General features: G+C 40.9%; 2 protein-coding genes across 2 annotated transcripts in view; both read right to left on the bottom strand.

Moving 5' to 3' along the window:
* Positions 1–22,523, bottom strand: part of grik1a (glutamate receptor, ionotropic, kainate 1a) — a 211,024-nt gene that overhangs the window by 7,579 nt on the left and 180,922 nt on the right. The window lies entirely within an intron of this gene.
* mtnr1bb (melatonin receptor 1Bb) overlaps positions 5,381–22,523 on the bottom strand; it is a gene marked incomplete at both ends in the record, with an annotated part of 29,097 nt that continues 11,954 nt past the window's right edge. Inside the window, 3 exons of the mRNA XM_084564464.1 lie at positions 5,381–5,800; positions 7,378–7,722; positions 7,829–7,947. Of these exons, the coding sequence (XP_084420590.1) occupies positions 5,381–5,800; positions 7,378–7,722; positions 7,829–7,947 (884 nt within the window). The remainder of the gene's footprint in view (positions 5,801–7,377; positions 7,723–7,828; positions 7,948–22,523) is intronic.

Below are 22,523 nucleotides of genomic sequence, written 5' to 3'. Positions count from 1 at the left end.
ATATTTGCATTTTTTTTGTTAAGGGTACCTTGCGCGCAGTTTAATCAGTCTTTTTTTATCTTTAGCTGTCAGCTGGTGTTATCACGCTATTACGTAATCTCTTAATGACTGACACAGACACACACACACTTCAGGCTGGACAGCGGGTTGGTCCAAATCAAATTTCAGGACATGAACTGTAATGCTTCAAAGTTAATCATGTGTCTAAATCCTTCAGGCTACAGAAACTAGTCAAGACAAAGTTTGTTTGGTCTGTGCAGTGCCATGCTACCATGCAGGCATGTAAAGATAACTCAAAGTTTGTGTATTGCAGAGCAGAATACTTAAATTCTTCTTCTCTTATATCTGCTTAAAGGTTTCCCAGCTTTCTGCACAGCATTCAGTAACCCTGATTAAAAAGCTACAGTAAGTAGTGTTTCACTCTGCACCCTGAAGAGCAAAATCCTTGATTAGTGTATCATTCTCTGTGAACTCGTTTCATCCTAGAGTCTTAATTCACTCACTTTTATGAAATTCTGACTTCATCAAGGTCTATGATTTTGGGAATATCTTGTGACTGTGATGGCACAGACAGTAATTAAGTAATCCATCTGTTTAAAGAAGCAAAATGAAGCAACCCTGTTTACACTGGTGACCGAGCGCTTTTCAAATGGAAAGCAGCAGCTGCTCTTAAGCTACCATTTCTCCAAAACGCAGGTCCCCTGGTGGAAATAAAAGTCAAATTTATCAAAGAATTCTCCTCTTGGGAGGATGTCAGCCATGCATGAATACTGCGTGCGTAATTTGGGGAGGGTGTTAGAGGGACTCCGAGAACATAATGCAGAAATCTGAGGCAGAGAGAGGGAGCGTGTCACCTCACTGAGTACAGCACTCAAAAGGATTAGCGGCGCACACGAACCCCAGCTTTCATCTTCCAATGAAAAATGGAGTGACAGCCACCACTGCTTCCAGTGCCTCCTTGTGTTTGCTTATTGTTTGAGGCAGAGATGCATTCACACCATTATTAAGTAAATTGAAAATTGATTTTTTTTCAAATGACACTTGGCGGTTCACTGTTTTTTTCCAATCATACAAGCACGCCCGTAGCTTCAGTTGTGACTCATTAACTTAAGGCTGCTGTAAAACGTGGTGCAGCATAGCAATCAAGCATCAAAACTGTCTTTTTCTTTTCCTTTTTTAAACAGGGAGCTCATACAATAGTCAGATATTAACACTCATTTCAATACTAGCAGCAGACTTTCAAATGTAATCACTCAAATGCGAGATTTATCATATGATTTAGAGGGCTGCACACGAATGAGGAAGTATGCATTGAGTTTTTAAATTAAAAGTACGTTTGGCATTTAATGTTTGGCATTCAAGCTGAAAAGCAGTGAACCTATCATTTATGCTAGCAAGCACGGCGTCATATTTGGTTGCATGGCCCTAAGTGAGGGTGCAGACGTTGAGCGTAGGGAACATAAATGAACATAGTTACATAATTTAGCCATAGGGAAAGTAGAAAGAAAACACAAAGGAGATAATATTTGTTCTTCTGTTTCAGCAATTGAGTCTGCTGCCTGAGGTCCGCTTATAAACTCCTGTGCAATGCGGTGGAGAAAACCTCTATAGACAACTGTCCTGAATACATAAAAAAGAAGCAGTGTGGAGGCGGACCGGGTTTGCTGAATGGGTTCGTTATTGTGAGAAACTATGGCACTTGCCGTAATATTTTAGAGTTTGACACAACTGTATTAACTGTAAGGCAGTAGTTTCGAATTAAAAAAAGAAGAGAGAGAGAAAGAAAGAAAGAAAGAAAAAAGATCTCAAGGGAACAAAGGTGGTTTAAAGTTTTCCCCTCAGCAACATAATCACAATGTGTATGTACACCATATCTCCTTCACCTATATCCATTTCTTTGGTTTAAATTGAAGTTTTCACTTTTCTCCAAGTGCATTTAAAACATTTTCATCCTTCGTTTTCTCTGTACCGCGACAACATCAACATACTTCAGCTCCTCCTTTACTCCACCACTTCTCCCTCCTTAATGGTGCAATGACCTTCTCAAACCTCTGCTGTCGGGGGAGCATTGCCAATATTTATTTAACGCCCATCCTTTCAACAAAAAAAACTTCCCATTTTCCACCTTTTTCTGCACCACAAATGTCAGTGTTTGAACAATGGTCCCACATCTGCCTTATCCTATGAACATTCATGGTGTGACTTTGAGCTTTGCATGTGTTACAGTACCGATTTTTCGGTTGCACAATTTACCCTGTGCAAGAACAAAGACGTGCAGCAAAATACATTTAATTTTTTATGCAGCTTGCCCTTTTCAATTTCTAATCCGTGTCCATCACTATACACACATGTAGTCACAGTGATGCAATGCAAGCACCGACTAAGCAAAGGGTTGTTTTAGATGCACTTTCCAACTGTAGTGAAGTTAATGTGAAGGGAAGTTGAGTATTATCCAATGATGACCAGTTAATTGCATGGGGTTGTTGAGATCCAAATATATATATATATATATATATATATATATATATATATATTTATATATATATATATGTAAAAAAACACATTTTGAATACATCTCCAATAACAATATACCACAGTTAAAAACCACACTGACAATAATTTACAAAATATCCCACTGAAATGTCTTCAGGCTCCCTCATATGGCAGCTAATAAACTGCGACTGTATCGGACTGCTGTATATCACAACAACATGTTCGGTAGGTAGGCACCCTGAGATGGGAATACAGATATGAGCTGTACCTTCTCAACAATCTACACTGTTCAGATAAGAGGCGAGCAATGTCTCTCTTCTGTCAAAGTGAACGCAGCCGAGTGACCGACTCTAATGTGCTCTGCTTGTTTTATTTCCACAGTGAAAGCATCAAAAGCGAGTCCCTGGTAATTATTATTTTTTTCTCTCTTAGAAAATAAAATAAGTACATTTATTAACAAAGATAAATCACTATGAAATGAAAAGCTAAGGTTTTGCATAAGTATTTCAGAATGAAGAATAAGACTCATCACTGCATAAAACTAACATATGGTACAGCATATGATGTAGGAGGCAGAGGAACCTGTGCTCAGTCTATATTGCTTGCTGCTTGTTCGGTAAATGAATTTATGCACTTACTTTTTTTCTGGGTTTCTGGGAGGTTTCCTGACATAGAGGCAGGGTAATATCCTGAACGTGTATTTTAATCCTTCTGGAAATATGTGGACTGGAGAGCAGCATTGTGTATAATGAATCAATAATATACTATGGCAGCTTGTTAAAATACGGATGCACTATGAGGGACTAGCTCCGTTCAATAGGTATCATTTTCAGGTGCAACTGATGTTGCCTACTGTGTTTTGAATTGCATAGCAAAGTGTTGGTGTGCATAAAAAAAAAACACCCATGCTGCTGCATTCGGCTATTTGGTGAAATTGGACTTATTGCATTGTGATTTTGTTAATTTGTTGACATCAGTGTAGGGACTTAGGCTCTCCCTGTGTGTCTCTCTATCAAGCTGCTCTGCTCTATGGGTGTGGACATGTAGTGGAATCAGCACCCAAAACCTCTAATTAAGTAAAAGTACCAAAAAGATGAAAGTGGCTATCTCAAAGATTTAGAGTCACTATCATCCGCTAAATGAGGTAACACAGCGGTGACTGAGCCTCTGGCCTACGTGATGAAAGTATTGCAATATTATTTATTATGCATTATTAAGAACCTGAAGTCCGTGGCGACAGGCCATGGAAAAAAATGCTGGATTAAGTTACTACTAATATAATCTGTATCAACAGATATGTTGATGCTTTATGCTAAATGCTATAGAATCCTAAATCTTCATCAGATGATAGTATACGTGTAAACAAGCCGACTTTCATTTTGAAGAAGTTACAGGAAATGCAGTGAGCGCTGCTACCGCTCATCAGAAAACACGCCTACGAAACGAGACGGCCGCCATTTTTGACAGCTGATTGCTCTCAGATATTTTGGCCAGTAATGGAACAAGAAGCAGCGCCAACAGTGAGCCGTTAGACGAATGGCTGCAGGCGACCGGCCGCGCTCCTCCAATTTCTCAGCGAGCTAACAAACTCGTCTAATAGCACCCTGCAGACTCATGCTGCGTGCAGCACAAGTATTACATCACAGAATGATGGAAAAGCCAATTACTGCCTGACGTCTTATTTTTTCTTTTTTTAAAGACAGTAGTTTGCTGCACACAGAACTCTTTGACATGTAGTATTAAATGAAGTATTACCACCTATAACTACAGGTGTCACCAAATCAACCACAACTATAATTTTTGAGATTGCCAAGTTTCAAAATTAAGCAGAATATTGTATAATTTATCCCTGGATCATAATTTTTGACACATCACCTGAATGTTGCACCTGGTAAAGGGGCATTTAACTTAGTTAGCTTGTGAATATGTTAAATAAAATCCAAAGACTCTCTCCTGTATCAGTAAATGTTTCTCAAAATGAAAGTCATTGCAAAGTTCGCAGTGACTAAAGTCTGCTGTAGCTTGTACACAAAAAAAACAAAACCTGTATTGCAAGAGAGGGCCGAATGGCAGCAGCAGCGACGTATGGGTGACCTGTAGACTGATAGATGCAGCAGCAATAGTAGACGTAGGCATCCTCCCCTTCCTACATCAAGTGCATGTTTGCTCTGGGACATTCAGTAACTAAAATAGGACATAAGACATGGTTCAGTCTTGATTTGTGTCATCCATCAGTGATATTCTGGATATATTACTAAGTTTCTGTTACTAGTTCTTTGCAGTGCAGAAGGGTCAGACCAGGCAGTATTAAGTACGTGCTACTGCAGCATGTACGCTTAGTGTGTAAGTCCGACCACTTTACTGTCACGCAAAACTCTATATTATCGTCAGACTTTTCTCCTCTTTTACTAAACTGGCGTTCAAGTGAGGCGAGTTGTACTAGCTGTACTATTTGAGGCTTTTGAAGTTACTAAAGTGAGGCGCGTGTTTACCAGTTTTACCAATGGTTACCCAGTTTTGTGTAATATGTCGTAGAGTCCACAGCAGCAGTCATTAAAGGACATCAGATTTTGAATGTAATATTAGTGTACCATTCTGATTGTTATAAGAGTAATAACATCATGAAACTGCAATGCATGGCTCAGTTCTCCCAGGACATAGTAACATCTCTAAAGGGTTCACTCTGTTGATTCCAATCACAATTCAAAAAAGTATTAATTCTTATTTTTTTTTAGTTTTAAATTCTTCATTTCCCTATTGAAACTACCAGAAAACAAAGCCATGCTTTTCAGTTTCATCTGTTACTTGATACTCTTTAGCTGCACAACTGCCTAAGTATCACATAAGAACAGGAATTACCATTTTTACGGGCTCAAGGATCCATGTTTCATTCTTTGTTTGTGCGATCTCTGACCGACTCGTTGTTGTTGAGCGGCGGGGGCGGCGACTGCTTGCTCCTCATGCTCCTGCCGTCCGTGGCGGCTCGAGAAGTCTCTGTCACGAAAAGCCGAGTCACCCAGACGGAGGTGACAATGCGTTTGTACTCATTCCTGAAATTCCTGTTGAGTAAGCCATAGATGATGGCGTTCAGACAGCTGTTGAAGTAGGCCATGAAGTAGCTGACCACGAAGAGCCACTCGGGGATACGGGGGCCCACGCGGGACGGATCTATTGCCACCGCCAGACCAATCAGGTTGAGTGGGGCCCAGCAGATGGCAAAGAGCACAAATACCACGAACATGGTGAGGAAATTCCGCAAGTCACTCGGTCTGAGGCGAGGCTCTTCGGTCTTCACTTTGCGTCGCACCTGCACACGATGAAAACACACAAAATAGAGAACAGAGTGTAAATGATACCAGGAGGCTCCGCTCTGTCTCGACCTCACACACATTTAAATGCACAAAAGAAGATATCTGGTCCCTGAGCCTGTCAGACATACCCAGTTACTAAAGAACCTGAATTACCTTACTGATTATTGCACATAGAGCTAGTTAATTACTAGGGACAGTCGTTTGCTCACTAATATTGTTTTCCTCTGGATTTCAGTAGGCTTAAGATTCCAAATTCCAAACTTAAACTTAAGTTTCGAAAGCCTGCAAACTGTTTCTAAAGAATGAAAAAGATGAATAAAATAGAATTATAAAGTCTTTAAATTTTATTTTATATTAAAAATTTCCTTTTCCACACCTTTGGTAATCTTTTTACAGTAGTTCTCCAACACCTTTTCAGACTTTTAAATTTGTCTCCATTCTCCAATTGTATTACTTTGTGTCCCAGGTTTGAACCTTGTAAAAGTTCATCTGAAAACTGCAGTGCATATGTGCGTAGAAAAGTTCGGAAACCTTGAAACTTGATTGGAAGAAATGTCTACTTCTACTATTTTGAGACCTCGAAAGACATGTTTGCACTCGTATTGCATTGTTGAAATTGAGCTTTCAGACTTTGCAACACCCAGAGATTTGACCTCAAAGTTTTAAGCTTTTAAGTCGTGATTTTGTTGCGAGCATTCTCTTCGTTTAGAAACTCTAAATAAGACGGTCTGAAAAAGAAAGCCAGGCCCCTGGAGTTGAGGACGTTTACTCTTAATGTATTGGTTATTCTTTGCTGAAGTCCAGTCCAATCACAAGTTGAACATCAGATCATCACTACTGTGTTGAATTATGGCATGATCTCAATCCCATAGATCTCAAGAAGGGACCATTGATTTCCATATATCCTGGACAGTTGGTTCAGGTTAACTGATGACTGACTGGTTGACTGGTTGTATCATTGTATAATGGATCAAAAACAGGAAATCAAGGGAATATGATATGTTTTCCTGCTATAGGCTGCAGTGGTCCGTTAATATTTTCAATCAAGACAAAGACAATTTAATGTTAATTTAATTGTAATTCCTTAATTTAATTTGAAGTGGTTATTAGTTGCGTTACTCATTACCACCAAAAATAGACCACATACTAAACTGATTTACTTTACTTTCTGTCCAACATTTAACAAACTACCACTGCTGAAGTCACGGATACTTACTTTGCCATTTCTTTTCTTTTTTTTTTTTTTTTCTTAAACCTCTTACTCATAATTAAATGTTATATGCCAAAAGGGGTTTCCCTGACCGCATGATGTATTTTGTCAGTTTATTCTGGCATTTAAAAAAAATCCTCTAATCCCCTCACAGGTCCACTATTAAAGGTCAAAATTTCAAAAACTGAAATGGTCATTTTCTACATTACAGATTCAATTTGGATGAACCCTGAAGGCTGGTGGGTCTTGTTACTATTAGGCTATTTCTCTATTATGCTATTTGCAAAAGATGTCGTATAAGTACCCGCTTTGAGCTTCTTTACTTTATTTTTAAATAACCATATAAAGAATCAGTAGACTTACCTGAATCACAAGTACCCAAATGCGCAGATAACAAAAGGTAACCACTGCAATGGGAACCAGGAAGTGAATCACCACCACCGCCACTGTGTAGGAACTGCTGACATTCTGGGCGAAGGTGCAGGAGTAAACCCGCGGGTCATAGCGCAGGGAACCAACGAAGAAATTCGGGACAATGGCCACCAGAGTGAGCAGCCAAATTAAGGCAACGAACAGCAACGTGTTGCGATAGCTGTACAGCCGACTGTAGGAGAACGAGTGACAGATATAGCAGTATCTGTTCACTGCAATCCCAGTGATGTTGAAAATGGAACCGATGACACTCAGCCCCATAAGGAAACCACTGACCTGCACAGAGGAGACAGGGAGCGAAGTGTCAGACTGTGTGGGGAGTGTGCTTATTGGCTCTGCAGTGGAGGTACACGGAAATATGCTGCAAGTGATGTGGTCTTACCATGCATTGTGTGTTCCCCAGTGCCCATCCGTCATGGAAGAGAGCGTAGAGAACCAGGGGGTAGGGGTAGAAGGCTACCACAAGGTCAGCAAACGCCAGACTCACCACAAACACGTTACCTGGAGAGGATGACGCAGAGAGACAGTGTCAGTTCTGTTAGATTTGTTTACAAAAACTTGTTCTCTGGCTGCTGAATGAGTCACTTTTTGCTTTGCCACAGACGCCATAATTATACCGTTGCGCTGACACTGGATTTACTGAGATAATTTCACCCTCATCTTCTCATTTCGGCAAAGTAATCCCTCCCTGCATGTGCTCAGTGTTTAGTTATATTGACACCATTTAGAAAATCATACAAGATATCAGACTAATTCCTATCATTGTCACTGGTCAGCCAGGGTAGAAGGAAACCAGCTTTCATCCCTTTGTCTCACACTGAGCGTTGACTCAATCGAGCAAATAGTAGACTTTCGCATTGGATGTGATTTTCAGTGTGCTAGGAGCCTATCTCGGCACGTCCAGCTTGGTGCGATTGTTGGCTGAGAAGGCCAAGATTACAAAAGGTTTCTAGCCACTGCCCCACAGCCGATTGCCTCGGCCCAGACAGGGCTTTATCAGGAATGGCAGAGTCACTGTTTTGACAGAGTAGAAGAACAAGCATGTGGACACGGCACTTGGGACTTGCAGGTTCTTTTTTTTTCCCCCTCCCCAGCATGGTCTAAAGAACTGTCTGTTCACAACTCACATTGCTTAGCTTAGGCCCTGAAGTCACCCTCGCATTTGCTTATTCTAATCAATTCTAATCAATTCACGCTTCGTGAATGCTTCGCCGACATATCGCGATCAAACATGTGTACACAATGCCAGTTGTCACCCGACGCTTCTTGCCCTAGCTGAGACACGTACAGTACAGCACTTCCTCCTGTTGGCAACTCACCTCCCTGTAGGATCACCCTCTTGCTGTTTTTTGTTGGCGGGGAAGCATTACAGCAGAGGACAGGAAGAACATAAATAACCTGATCAAAAAGGAGGAAGGCTGTAACATTGGCTCACCTCCAGATCCCTCAAAGGTTATGTTGGAAAAAAAACTAAAACTAAAAACAGGAATGGTGAACTGTTTCTCAAAGACTGTTGTTTTTACTGGACTATAGTTATTTTAGGGCTAGGGTTAGCCTCAATGATCAATAGCAAGATTGAGCTGGTTCTCCCTGCCTGCTGCAGTTAAGCATTAGCTGAAGTCACTGTATTTATCAGTATTAATGTTGGCTATTACATGTTCTGTGCTCTGTTTTAGCACTTCAAGGTGTTCTCTATTCTCTTTTTTCTTAAAAGGAATCGGAGGAGCTTGCTGTGTCGTGTATAATCATCAAACCCTGTCAAAAGTGCAAAATCCAAAGTGCGCTGGAGGTTTATTTATAGTTACACCATGCATGACAGGCTTCTTCTTCTTTCTTTTTTTTTTCTTTTTTATGCACGTGTGGCTTTGGTGTGTGTCTGTAAATACAGAAATGTCACTAAGCACCATGACTGACAAAGAGGAGAGACAGCGATTCAGCACCTCCTTAACCAGGACATAGAGGGAATGGGAAATGTGCCTCTTATGATTTGATTAATTCACTTTGTTAGTATTTAGGCTCTTTATCCCAACAAGACTAGGGTGATCAAATTATCACAGATGGCTTAAGGACTTCAAATGCGAACGTCGATGATGAACATTACCGATCAAAAGCAAGAGAAAAAAAACTAGATGTGCTTTAAGGCACGCTGAAAACATGGAAAGGATGTTTTTTAGGTATTTTTGATATTGAGGACATTGTGTCAGTGTGAAGTCACCGTTATACTTGGCTTCAACAAAGACTTTTATTCAATTCTCCCGTGCACGTGTCAAGATTATCAGCCAACATTAGCGTGAAATGAAAGCATCTGAGAAGTTTTAATTTCCATAACACAAACACAGATGATTATGTACTGATATTCACCAGGGAATTCCACTATCAGCGTGGCGAATATTTAAAGCAATTACCAGCTAGGCTGTAACTCAGATCAGCCACCATCCGCAAATATATACGTTGATAAGAAAAACGCCCGTGTACGGCAGCATATTTGTGAGTTTGTGGCACCGTAGCATCTCCAGTTATAGCCTGATAAGACTTCATTATCCTTTACCGTTCATTCTTTCCTGTCTATTTGAATATAAATTGGATGTGTGCATGAAAAGGAGGATGGGGATGACGTTCTATATCTTTTTAAAACCCCAGTGTGACTCTTTTCATTATAGGGCTCCCCAAACGTGATAAAGCAGAAATTATCTTTTCAGTCTAGATAGATTAATGTTCACTCCTGACAGCTTTATGTGTGTGTGTGTGCGTGCACGCATGTCCCACATGAACAATTAAATTAAGCAGTAAAAAAAAAACCTTATAAAGCAAGGAGTTAGAGGCACGCAGGTGCACACTGGTGATTGCAATAAAAAGACCGAGAGCAAAAGAATGACTGTCCTATAGTCTCACCTTGAGGCTACAGCAGCCTTTACAGGAAGGACAGTGCAGGTCAGAACACAAACTTCACTTTAGATACAAAACACATACTTTCCAAATTTATAAATTTTTTATGAGTTTCACTGAATCTTCATTTTCTTTAAATGTTAACAATGTGGATTTTAGCTTCCCCCCTTTCCTCTCAAAGTGAATGCCTTCATGAACAGGTACGTGGATAATAGACCTTGTTAAGATCTCATCGCTGCTCAAAATGTGGATCATTAACTGTTAAAGTTTTAATTTATGTTTTTATATAAAAAAAAAATTTGAATAACTGTGCAGATGGCCTGAGAGTGCATGAGAAAGAGAGAATCAGCCATCACACAATTAAAATCAATGTGCAGAGGCACACACAGAAAAACAGCCCACATTTTAAATTTTTTTTTTTTTTTTTTAAACCTTAGACACAGTTTATTTTAAATTGATTTCAAGTTAATCCAGGAGTTATTCACCGATCTCAAAAAACTTAAAAACTTGGACGCACAAAAAAGGTCATCGGTGCCTTTGCAAGCGAAATGTGAATAAAAAATTTTTTTTGGATAATTGCAGGAATTTCAATTTCAGCCTACGTGCTGAACTGAGTCACCTCCGACACGACGGGGTGCGCGTTTCCAACAGCGACAGTTCAGGTGCGCGTGATCCGATTCCAAAGTATTCAGACAACGATCAAACAGTTGTTTTCTTTTAAAAAGGCGTCTAAACTGTTAAACATCTGACCTCTAAAACGACCCACTGTTCTGCTGCAGCGAAATAACCCGGCCTTGTATGAACTCCCGTTTAGCGGTGCAGCTCTCCTGAAGCACTTACTGAGGCAACCTGGTGCACCAAATTGAATTTCTGTTTTTCCAGAGTTAGTGTCGTTGTGGAAGCAGCGTTTAACAGAGAAATGCAAGGAAGTGTCATTATATTCGTCCATGAAAGTAGTTTGTCTGACAAACAGGAAACCGTGTGACGCTAAAATTGTTTTTACAAATAATGCACATGTATTAGGATTGCTGCAGCGCTGAAAAGCTAAGCAGATTGCCCTGTAATTACTGTGCCAACAAAACTGAATTGGAACTTCCATTCAGTAACTGTAGCCGCTCACGGCTCCTCTGACCGTGAACCTGAATGAGCAGCCACTGATACGCGTGCGCCGCATTGTCAACAGCACAATCCGCGCCTATGTCCATGCGTGTTATCGGTAGCCGGCCGTTTAATTTTCTCTGCCGTCAGCCCCAACACGAAGAGGCGTGCGTTTGTCAAAGCAGCAAACAAGTGTTCCACATGTGGGGAGCACATACACACAGATGCCTGCTGTGAGAATGATTTTTGAACCATCTGTTCGCTAAGCCACGGATTATGATCACATTTCATAACTATTCATAGACGAGAGTCTAGGCTTAAAAACATGGTAATCTTGTTTCAGGGTTTAGAGCAATGAAAACTACGGTTAGATTACTCCACAACTTAATTTGCCCAGAAGCTCTTGGGGATGTGGTGTAATTTGGACAACCAAGTCTTGGGAGACCTTGAGTTTTTGGGATTTCCAGATGAAAGCCTGCACACACACACACACACAGACACACACACAGAGAGAGAGAGTCTGGAGAGTTTAATTTGCAGTAGTGGCACATTTGACCTGCGCCAATCAAAGAGGAAATGAACAAACAGGAAGAGTGCAGTTGGAACTGTACAGTATTTTTTCCTCCTTTTTTATGCCTAAAAGATGGATTGGACGTTCCTATGGCTGCTTTTCCAGAGGTACATAATTTCATTTCCTCTGACTAAGTGACAGCATGCCTGATGAGTGTAATAAATAATATTAGAAGCAAAAATGATTTTGTACTTTTTCACTCCATGTCTGTAAGCACAATCCGAGGGGAAGAGATTGCAGTGATTCTCCTCTCATCTGTTTTTTTTTTTTTTCATGTCTTTCCCGTGGGAGGACGTGCAGAGAGGATTTGCCTTGTTTGCATTTCGATTTTACTTTTACTAGAGGAAAAAAAAAAAAAAGATGGCAAGGAAATGGTGATGGAAATGGGGACTGAGTCCGGAAGGGAGTGATGTGGAAGGAGAGGTGGTCGGGCGTGATGAATGGAGCATTTTAAAGTGTAAGTGCTCCAAGTTGAAAGCTAAAATTCAATCTCATTAAACAAATAATGCAACTCCCATGAGACCTGATCCATGACAATTAACGGCTTTGCGTCTTATTTTATAACGATGCTGTCAACTCTGGTTTTTCCTTCAATCTGACACAAAGAGGAATAAAGGATAATGTCTCTCTCAATCTTTAGAGATTAATAAACAAAGGAAAAGTAATATTAGGAAAATGGCGAAACACAAAAGGAGATTAAATGTCGCCAGAAGATGGTATTCTTGGCAGTGGAGAAGGAGAAGGAGAAGGGGGGGGGGGGGGGGGGGATAAGTTGATGAGACAGAACACAAGATAAAAGAGTAATACTCCTTTTAACATTTAACAGTGTTGTAGACAAGGCAATAAACAATCCTGTCACCTCCAGTGTACATCAACCTTCTCGCAGGACATCTCTGTCCATGCTGGCAGTTGTCAGTGCCAACAGCTTCCTCTCTCCACTGCCCTGCACGCTAGTCTGGTCAAACTGTGTACGTCAGTCCCAGTCTGACCCCGTTATGACACTGACTTCCATCACTCTCTGTTCTTTATTTTGTCAACTCACTCGGCTGCAGCTAAGATTTCTCGACCGATGAGCTCTGAAAGATTTGACCCTGCAAACTCACTCCCTAAAACACCTCTTGCAGTTTTTCCGACTCTGTGAAAAAACACACTCGGCCCATGCTGTCACTCTGAAATGCATCCGAGTGTCTGGCTACAGCCATAACCGTCAAAATGCACTTGATCGCTTGCTTGACATATTCACAGGAGTTCAGGAGAAGAGGAGAAGCCCCAGTAAAGTTTCTCCACAAAGTTTGGAATAGGCGTGCTGTAACTGAATAACAGTTATCAGCTCAAGTTAGTTAAAGACTCTCATAAGCGTACAGTTTCTGCAGCAGCGAGGACAAATACAGCTAACGTTACATCCCGATGTGTATTTTATCACCATGTTTTCTATTCCAACATACTTGGCTTAACCCACATGCACGCACATCTATTTGACCCTCCGGTAAATTTCGACTATAGTCATCCTGGTTGAGTTAATTGGTAAAAACATCCCTGAGGTTCCTATTTTAATTAAAAATGTCCAGCAAATCATCCAGCAAGATGTGACATGTCCCCTTCATTTGACTAGCCTTATTTACCTGGAAATTACTGCTGGACTCTAACTAGCTCAAACATGCCAGACAGTGTTACGTGTGTTTGTATTGGCTGAAGACCAATTAAAAACAAAGTCAATACTGCAAATTCTCTCTGATGGAAAAAAAAAATGAATCGCAGACAAGACCAATAAAGTGAAAATGTGCCCAGCATTTCAAAAAATGTAAATTGATTGTCTAGATTTGTTACATTTATGAATTCTACTCTTAATTTCCCGGTTAGGGTCAGCCTATACTGCCAATATGTTCTTTTCTGATCTTCCATCTATCGATCTATTCTCAAAAAACTAATGTTGTCATTGGTTCCAGAGACTTGTGGTATTTCAACAATATTTTACCTCTAGTTGGCACATGTGGCATTTGTTTTTTTATCCATCAATCCAGCCAGCCTTCAAGCCTGGAGACACTCTCATAGTTGTAGCTACTGCCATGTTTTGGATCACCCTCACATGTGGACTAATCTCGTCCTGCTTTGTCGTGCGATGCCTGTCTCGCAAGACCAGTGTAAGATTTCTAACTAGAGGATGCAGGAAATGGCATACGTATATTTTAAAATGACGATCTGAGAATTTTATGAATTGATATCAGATTTTAGCTTTAACTTGATTATTAGCAATACCATGACCTGGAAACCTGAAAATCTTCACAGACATTCAATCTAAAAGAATGTAAGACTTCTTTTTGCAAATGTCTGACTTCGTAATCCTCGAGTATTGACGATAATAGCTTTGAAATGCACACTGCCAAAGCACCTTGCTGGATGATGCCATGTTGTGGCCTAGCAGAAGCTGAGCCTGGCTTAGCTTGGTTGCAGCCCTGCAGCCCTCTACACTGGAGCTGGTGATGCATCAACGGTGGTAAGACTGTGAAGATCAGTCATCAGGACCAAAGAAGCAACTTGGGTGAGTTGTAAAACGTCTTTCAGAGCATTCATCCAGTTTAACTCTGTTTCAGATAATCAAGGGCGGTTTGTCTTCGTTCGAATGATCACAAAAGGTTGCTAGTTCGGAAAAATGAACATTGGTCATGTTTACCATTCCAGAAAATCGATGGTGTTGTTTGTCTATTCTAAAAATTCTCATCTTAGTTCACATGCTTGCCTCCAACTCGAGAGTGAGCTGAAAAACAGTTACGTGGGATCCATCACATCTGCGTTGCTGCAGCACTACAGCCCTCATAGGCCAGCACGTATTCTTAAGCTGGTGTTAAGATGCTGTAAAAGCAACAGAGTCAAAAGCACTCATTGGAGGAAAGTGTGTAGAAACTGGCTGCTGAATGTTTCAGTGGATGTGATTCAGCCGTTGGTCGGCTGCTGCTTTGAACCCAGCTTTGCAAGAAGCGCTTCTTTTAGCTACCTCCCTCAGGTTCCTCTTTCTCAGCCTCCGTCGCCTCTCTTTCTGTGGCACTGTCACAGATTGTTTACAGTGAAAACAATGTGCAACGCTCACCACGAAGCCTCATTTATAAATTCCATTAACCAAATTACCGCAACGGCAGTCTGTGATTACCGCGTTACAATGTTTAGCAACTAGCTGCGAGATATCTAATGCAACATGATGAAATGAGCAATAATCTGTTTCCACAGTAGGAGCATAAATAATTCCCTAACTTATATAAACAAACTCCTCAAACCTTATTACACACTGCAAAAATAATAACAGCATTTTTGCTTGATTGCTTTGGGAGGTTGAGGCTTTTATCTTTTATTGAGGTTTCTCTGTGCTGCACATACATTTTCATGCAATATGTGCTGCCACATCACTTTACTACTACTCTTACTACACCTTGACCTCAAAAACAAACACAACCCTCATGCTAATTAACAGCGAAGCAGGCTTAACTGCGTTGTAACGTAACCCATAGTTTCAGGCATAAATGCAATCCAGCCACAACTGCTGAGCATAAATCACCTTCATAATGATATGGAACAACTCAAATCATGTTCAGTCAGGCGCAGGGAAAGAAAGGTGTAGAAAGAAGGAGTGCGCAGCTCTCCGCAAGGGAAGCAGTGAAGGAAACAAATCGTGATGGTTATAAATTCTGACATAATCGTTCACTAAACAGGAGCTGGAATCGCACTCATAAGACAGAAGCGCACGCAACAACATCAGTAATATTAAGCTATAGTTTATTAACTACATGGCGTTCCAGTCCAGTTATTGGATTTCCTACGAGCAAAATTTAATTATATAACACTTAAATGCCTGTACACAGTTGCATAAATAGTTTATCATGCAAATAAATTAACTGTTTTCCCCGGTGCTCTGGCTATTAAACTACAATCAGTATTTGTATTCAGAATGTGCAGCTACTTTCCTGTCCTTTAGGCGGTCAAGCTCTGAGTGAATGACCATACTGACACTGACTTATCAAAGTCATTCATCTTCCATTGTGTGTGCGCCTGTGGTGGCATTATCTTACCATATTCGTCTGAACACCACTCCACACGCTGCGCCCGTGTACACAACAGTGCAGCTGGGATTCACACATGTGCATATCATGACTCTGAAAGGTAGCTGCGCAAGCAGTAAATTATTCAAAATGTTGTCTGTTACGTGCCACGTGGGAAAAAGATCCTCTTTTTTTTTTTTTTTTGGTTGGCAATCGACCGCAATCCTCTGGGATATTTCCCCACACAGAATTGATTTCTATGCATATGGTATTTCCATGACAAATGAGAATGGAGGATAACCAAATAGCTTGTTTTTAATATATCCAATCTTGGGCTCAATTACTAAGTCACAATGATAAATAAAAAAATCCATTGTAGAATACAGATGGTATCCAACCAAATATTTTTTATGTTTTAGACAGAATTATATTGCATCGCTCTGGCTGGGGGCTATAGCTTTTATAATGCGTTAATGCAATGTTCATCCAAACCACATCAAAATGTCAGCAAGTGAGTAATATAGAAACAATTGCAGTGCAGTGGAGTGCACAACAGATTTGTTTGCAAAACTAAACATTTACCCTGATACTAACTGGAGTGGTTCAGTTTCAGATGTCTGTATTTGCATAATATTAGAATTGAAAGATAAAAAGATCGGGGAGGAAGAAAGGAACAGCTATGAAGTGAACATCATACTTGGTGAAGCACTAAGCAGACAGATGGTTCTGCATCATGTGATAACTGGAAAACTCCATTAACATATACATGAGGGCATGTAGAGTTGGAGTTACATCAGAGAGAAGGTCTCAGTTTTGAGGTCTGCTCTGTATTTTATCAAACCCAAACACCTCTGTTTGTCGTAGAAGTTGGTATGAATTGCTTTCCTGTCCTGAATGAGGAGGGGCAGTTAGTTTTGGCCTTCCAAATGGGGCATAATTAGTGCTGCCGGTGCATACGGCTGCTCTGTGTTTGAGCACGTGTTTGTTTTGTGTGTGTGTGTGTGGGGGCGGTTCGGCCGACGCGGGCCTCAAGCTACACGAGCGAGCGAGCATATGGACAACGTTGGTGGAATTACGATACAGTGTAGCGGTGTGATAAAAAGCTTGTCAGGTGAAGGGATGAGTAAAGGATTTACAGCTCGTGGTTTTATTGCACACACAGGAACTAAAAATCCTCAGCAACTGTCATGTGAAATGTTTTTTGTCACGGCCATGCTTCTGTGATGCAGAATGGGCTTCTTAGCACTTTAGCCATTTAGGACAGCCTTGTTTCCGTCTATTTCTTTTTGCTTGGTTTTGTTTTGTTGTCAGATGCGATATTGGAAGTAGAGAAACTCGCATACAGAGTTGCTCTTAGCATTCTGATCATCCAGTCAGTCCTTCTGCAAAACAGTACCTTCACGCAGTGGTGATAAAAAGGCTGTGGGTTTAACCTAATATAACAAAACATAGTATCATGTTTTAAAGAATAAATGAAGCTCCTAGATAGTGACTGGACACAGGACACATAATGCAAACAGTCTTCAGTTTGAACCATTGATGTAATTTTTGGTATCAGTGCGTTAAACAGTTCCAAAACTCCTCACGGCTAAATGAAAGGATTTCTTCAGATCATTCCTGCTCTGTACGTACATAGTTTTCTCAGCGAGATCAAAGGCCGCTCTGTCACAGCTGACATGAAATGAACTCTAAAGGAAAGATGAAATAATAATCCTTCAGTGTTCCTATGTGCCATACAGTGAATGCAAAGTCCTCTGGCAGGTATTGTGGATGTGCGGTGTGACAGGATCCGCGCGGAAATCTCCCCCGAAACGACTGCTGCCAAATGATTTCTTGTGATTTGTCAAAGGCGACACAAATTGGAAGAAATTGGCTGGATAAAAGAGCGTCAGCTTCACAAGTGTGGGATCTTACGTAAGAGAGATAGAGCCACTAAATACAATAAATGCCAGGAACAAGCAGAAAAAGCATATTAGAAATCATAGTGCATAATGTGAATGAGAGGAAATAATCAAAAATTGAATACTGTGTTTTTCTGTATATTCCAGGATGCTTTGTAAACCCAGTTATATCATTACTGGATCAACCTTAGTAAAGTTATGAAGTCTTTACATTTGAACTCAGTTTTACTAAAAACATGCAACAAAACTGGTGACGGTGTACTTTGCGGGACATCTGGATTAGCTAAAACAGAAATGTTGCTGTTGAATATTGTTCTTTTTCAAAAGTGTAGATGACGCAGAAGAAAAAAACTAAAAAAGAAACCTTTTCACCTCTACTGCACTAATGCAGTAGCAGAAATGGCCGAGGACATCTCCTAAAACCTTGACAAATTCAACCAGTCTATCTCCACAGCGGGAAAGAAAGTGAGAAAATATGTATTTTCATACTTGTGGTGAACTGCTTGAGGCTAAGATACAAACATAATGACACTCAACAGAGGAGTCAGCTATAGCCCGTTGACCTGTGGTGGGAAGAGCATAATCTTGGACTTAATGTGGAGTCTATTTTAATAAAGAGAAGGTGAGCCAGAGATGGAGGAAAAGCTCTGAAGAAAATCAGAAAATATCTGTGAAATCCAACAGCTGAGAGGCTGCGGCGGAGCTAAAATGTGGTATTGATCAGGACCATCGCTGAGGAAACATCACAAGTTTCAAGGACTCGGTGTAAGAAAGTTCATCCACCATGCAAGGCCAGAGGTTTATCTCTAGCTCTGTAACATCTCCGTACTTACTCCTCTGTCAGTGATGGAGCACTGCACTGAGATAGTATCAAAGAGTCAGAGATTAAAGCGGGCTCTCCAGGCAGGTGAAATGAGCAGGTGCGATACAATGTATTCAGTGATTAATGAGTATTGAAGAATACATCCATTTAATGTTAATGGGGTGAGCTAAAACGTATTCCCATCTGCATTTGACTGTTCCGTCAAAAATCCATATAGGGACACTTTAACAGGTCCTTAAATGCTTCCAGGCTCTTTCAAAAGAACAAACCTTGTAGGCTTAGCAGGTCGGCACTCTAACACGTTGCTAAAAGCACTGAACATAAAATAAAATCTAGCCTCAGAGCAATTAGTTTTGCATCACAAAATGTTCTTCTCTGGGAAAAAAGGAGCGCCTGTACTACAAGCTGCAACGATCTGTCTTGCAGATATCAAGCAAAGTGAGTCAGCTTCATCCTCAAGAGAGTCTGGCTATCTGTGCAAACATTTGTGGCACTCCATTGAGTAGTACTAACCAACACTGCTGCGTTATTGTCGGTAAAAACTCAAACTACATATGACAGAATATTGTGGTTTTAATAAAGTTGTGAGGCAACATTTGACCTTTTTCCATTATTCTTTGCAGATACCCTTTTGATAAATGGCAGCTGTAGTTAATCTTACTTGCAAAACACATTGGACTCACAATGGCTATGTCATAATAAAAGTCAACTCTATTTAAAAGTTTTAATGGAGAGCTGCAGCAGTCGGAAATGTTCAGTTTGCATTAGCAGCAATCTTGGAAGTCGTGGACGATCGTCTGCTGATGATAGAATGCGGAGCGATGGCACATTCTCCAGAGATAACATTAGCTGTAACTTAATGCAGCATAAAGGCTCTTTTAGAGTACTGCGTGACACAGACGCCGGTGCGAGCCATTTATACTTCTATAAATGTCGCTGCAGACAAGTCATACAAATGTTTATATCCCAGAACCTCCTAAATTAACCTTTGTTCTGTGTGTTCCAAAGCAATCAATTCGAACATTGCGGCAATGGAGAAGCAGCTGGAAATACTAAAGCGGGAAACACGCTACTACCAAGCAGGCCAATCACAGCTCTTGCGGTCTGCGTCGCCGCGGAACGTTGTTGCATTTCCGGGGAGGTGCACTTCAGTTACGGTGCTAGGGTCTGTGTAACGGTGGACCGTTGTCCGTTAGCTGTGAACAATGAAAACAAGAAAGCCCAACCTGAGCGGCAGTTTTTCACTGCTGAAGATCTTCTTATTTGTTTACCAACAGCACACAACCTTTCTTGTTGCCTCTTGTTCCATTTGCCACTTGTTTATTCTTATATTCCTTTGCGAAAGCTTTCAAATCTCCCGTTGTCATGCCTGTCAGCGCTTTCTGTGTGTCGGCAACATGAAAAAATAACAAGTGAAACTCCTAGCTGCCCTTGTGATTTACTTTAGTTTAACTTGGCTACGGTGGGTGACTGCAGTGTAAATACAGCCGGTCGGCTCTGCCTATTGGTTCCCAACAGCCCAGTCCTCATCAGCTCTCTCTCCAAGGCCCGGCAGGCCTCTCTCCTGCTAGGCTAGCCACTATCTAAGAGTGGGCTGCTGTATTATTATTAGCCGCATCTTTTCTTCTTTTTTTTTTTTTTTTTTCATCCTCTCTGTTTCTTTATTCCATTACTCATAAAAAAAGCCAATTTTGACTCGGGCATCTTAAAATTTGACGTACTCTCTAGTAGGTAGAGGACAAAATAAAACCTACTATTCACTGTTTAGTATGTACATAAACTAGGGGAAAAATGATTCATGGGTTGTTTGGTTGGCACCTCAGATTTTCATGGGGACTTGATATCCACCTCAGTACTGTACAGTATGTCTCAAAAACATTGCTATATAAGCCTATATTAAAGTCTAATACAGGCTTGTGAGTGTATTTTTAACAACCTATTAGTGATTTGGTTTTCTAAAAGTTCTAAAGTAAAAGGAACAATCAGATACATCCATAACTACCTGTAATAATCCTAGTTCTGCCTTCTTGCAGGCAGTGGTAAATTTCCTTTTAAGTTATTACCGGTATAGTTGGGTAGGATGAGCCACTTATCCATAGTGAGTGCATTACATCGACACCACTTTAAATTGGGGTCAGACGGCCTTTTCTGAACCCACTTCAGCTTGTTAGCAAACAGGTGCCTGTTTACACATCCGTCAGATTAAAGGCGGCGTTAGCATTCACTTCGGAGGGTTTTCTCTCCTTTCAGCTGTCTCCACCAGCTTCCTCAGAAGCGAAAAGCTTCACCACAGTCGCTGGCTTGTCTGTTGTGAGGGTATCTGTTAACAGCCAGCAGAACAAAACAGTAAAGCTGGAGGCTGGAAAACCAAAATAGTGAGTTAGTTTTTTTTTTTTTTCCTTCCCCCTCTCTCTGCTATGTCAGAGCATAATCCTGGTGGACGTTTTTAACACCCTGACTGCATCCAAAGAACACAAGTTCAAGAGCATTAGACACACCGCCGCCAAGATCACTGGTCTCCTTACACCTGACCTCTCAACACCGTGTCACATGCTTACCATTCCTCATGACACTGATCACCCCATTTTATCTTTCCTCTTGTTTGTCCTGTGCAAAATGCAAAGGCAAATTGCCCACTGTGGGAAAACAAAGTTTATCTAACTGGATCTTTGTAACTGGAGCAATGAGTGAATAATGGGGACGTTAAAGTCGAAGAATGCTGTGAATCAACCAGAACTATATTGGGACTTGAAGAATGTTGATGGTGAAATAGAAAAACAAATTCGGTCTATTTCACGCTCTGTGCGGTCGCGTGGTTGCTGTGGCACCATAAGCAACTGTCTACTTCAGTTATGCCTCGGGCTGACTGTGACTGAGTACATTACGAACATGTCAGCGGTCTGACTAATGCATGGAAACAAGATGGAAATGATTAAAGCTTTACGTTTTCCTTCGGAGCATCCCACTGAATCGCCACGTTAATATAACAGCTCTGAGGAATCCTTGCCACCGAGTGTAATTGAAAGTATAATCACTGATGAATTCATCTGCTAATCAGATCCACATTTCTTTTCCTTGCTGCTCCGAGCATCAAATTTTTAATAGACACCATGAATGGTTTATGACTTCTTTTTTTTTTTTTTTTTCCAGTCCATTGTCAGCGACTTTCAATTTGTATCTTTCATGCATGCCACATTAGCCACGCCGCTCTGGCGCTGGTTTTCTAGTCTGACCTCCAGTGCTGACTCCACAAGAACAAACACGGCGCAAAACTAGCGCTTAGGTTCTGTCAATACTTTTCAGTGCCAGGTTTCTAAGAACAAATTTGTTTTCCTACCGCCTGTAATTACACTTCCTGTCTCCCAAACATGTGGAGGTGCCGCATATAGAATGAGTGTGCCTGGCAGGGGCTGGCTCCTTGTTGTTGTAATTGATGCGTTTTCAAACTGAACGGCAGACTCTTGAGCTGAAGGCCGCCTTCAGAGTTGCGAGGTGGATGTTTGTTGGAGGAGTCACTGGACCGCCGCGCGTGAGTTGGAGTAAAGAGTTCATTCTGCTTCAACAACAAGGGCTTTCACTTAGAAGTAACCGCGTTTTCATTGGACAGGTGGAGAGAAGTCTGCTTAGAGACATGTCACAGAGCGATAACGGTAATAAATACACCACTCTAGGTGGATTTTATGGATTTATGGATGGATTGTTTTATGGTCGTAGGGTTGAACTAAAAAGATTGTAACTATGATTATTGAGTTATGGGGACGTCTTTTCTC

This window comes from Chelon labrosus (genome assembly GCF_963514085.1).
Source record: "Chelon labrosus genome assembly, chromosome: 17".
NCBI classification, from domain to species: Eukaryota; Metazoa; Chordata; class Actinopteri; order Mugiliformes; family Mugilidae; genus Chelon; species Chelon labrosus.
This window is presented reverse-complemented; position numbering and strand designations above follow the sequence as displayed.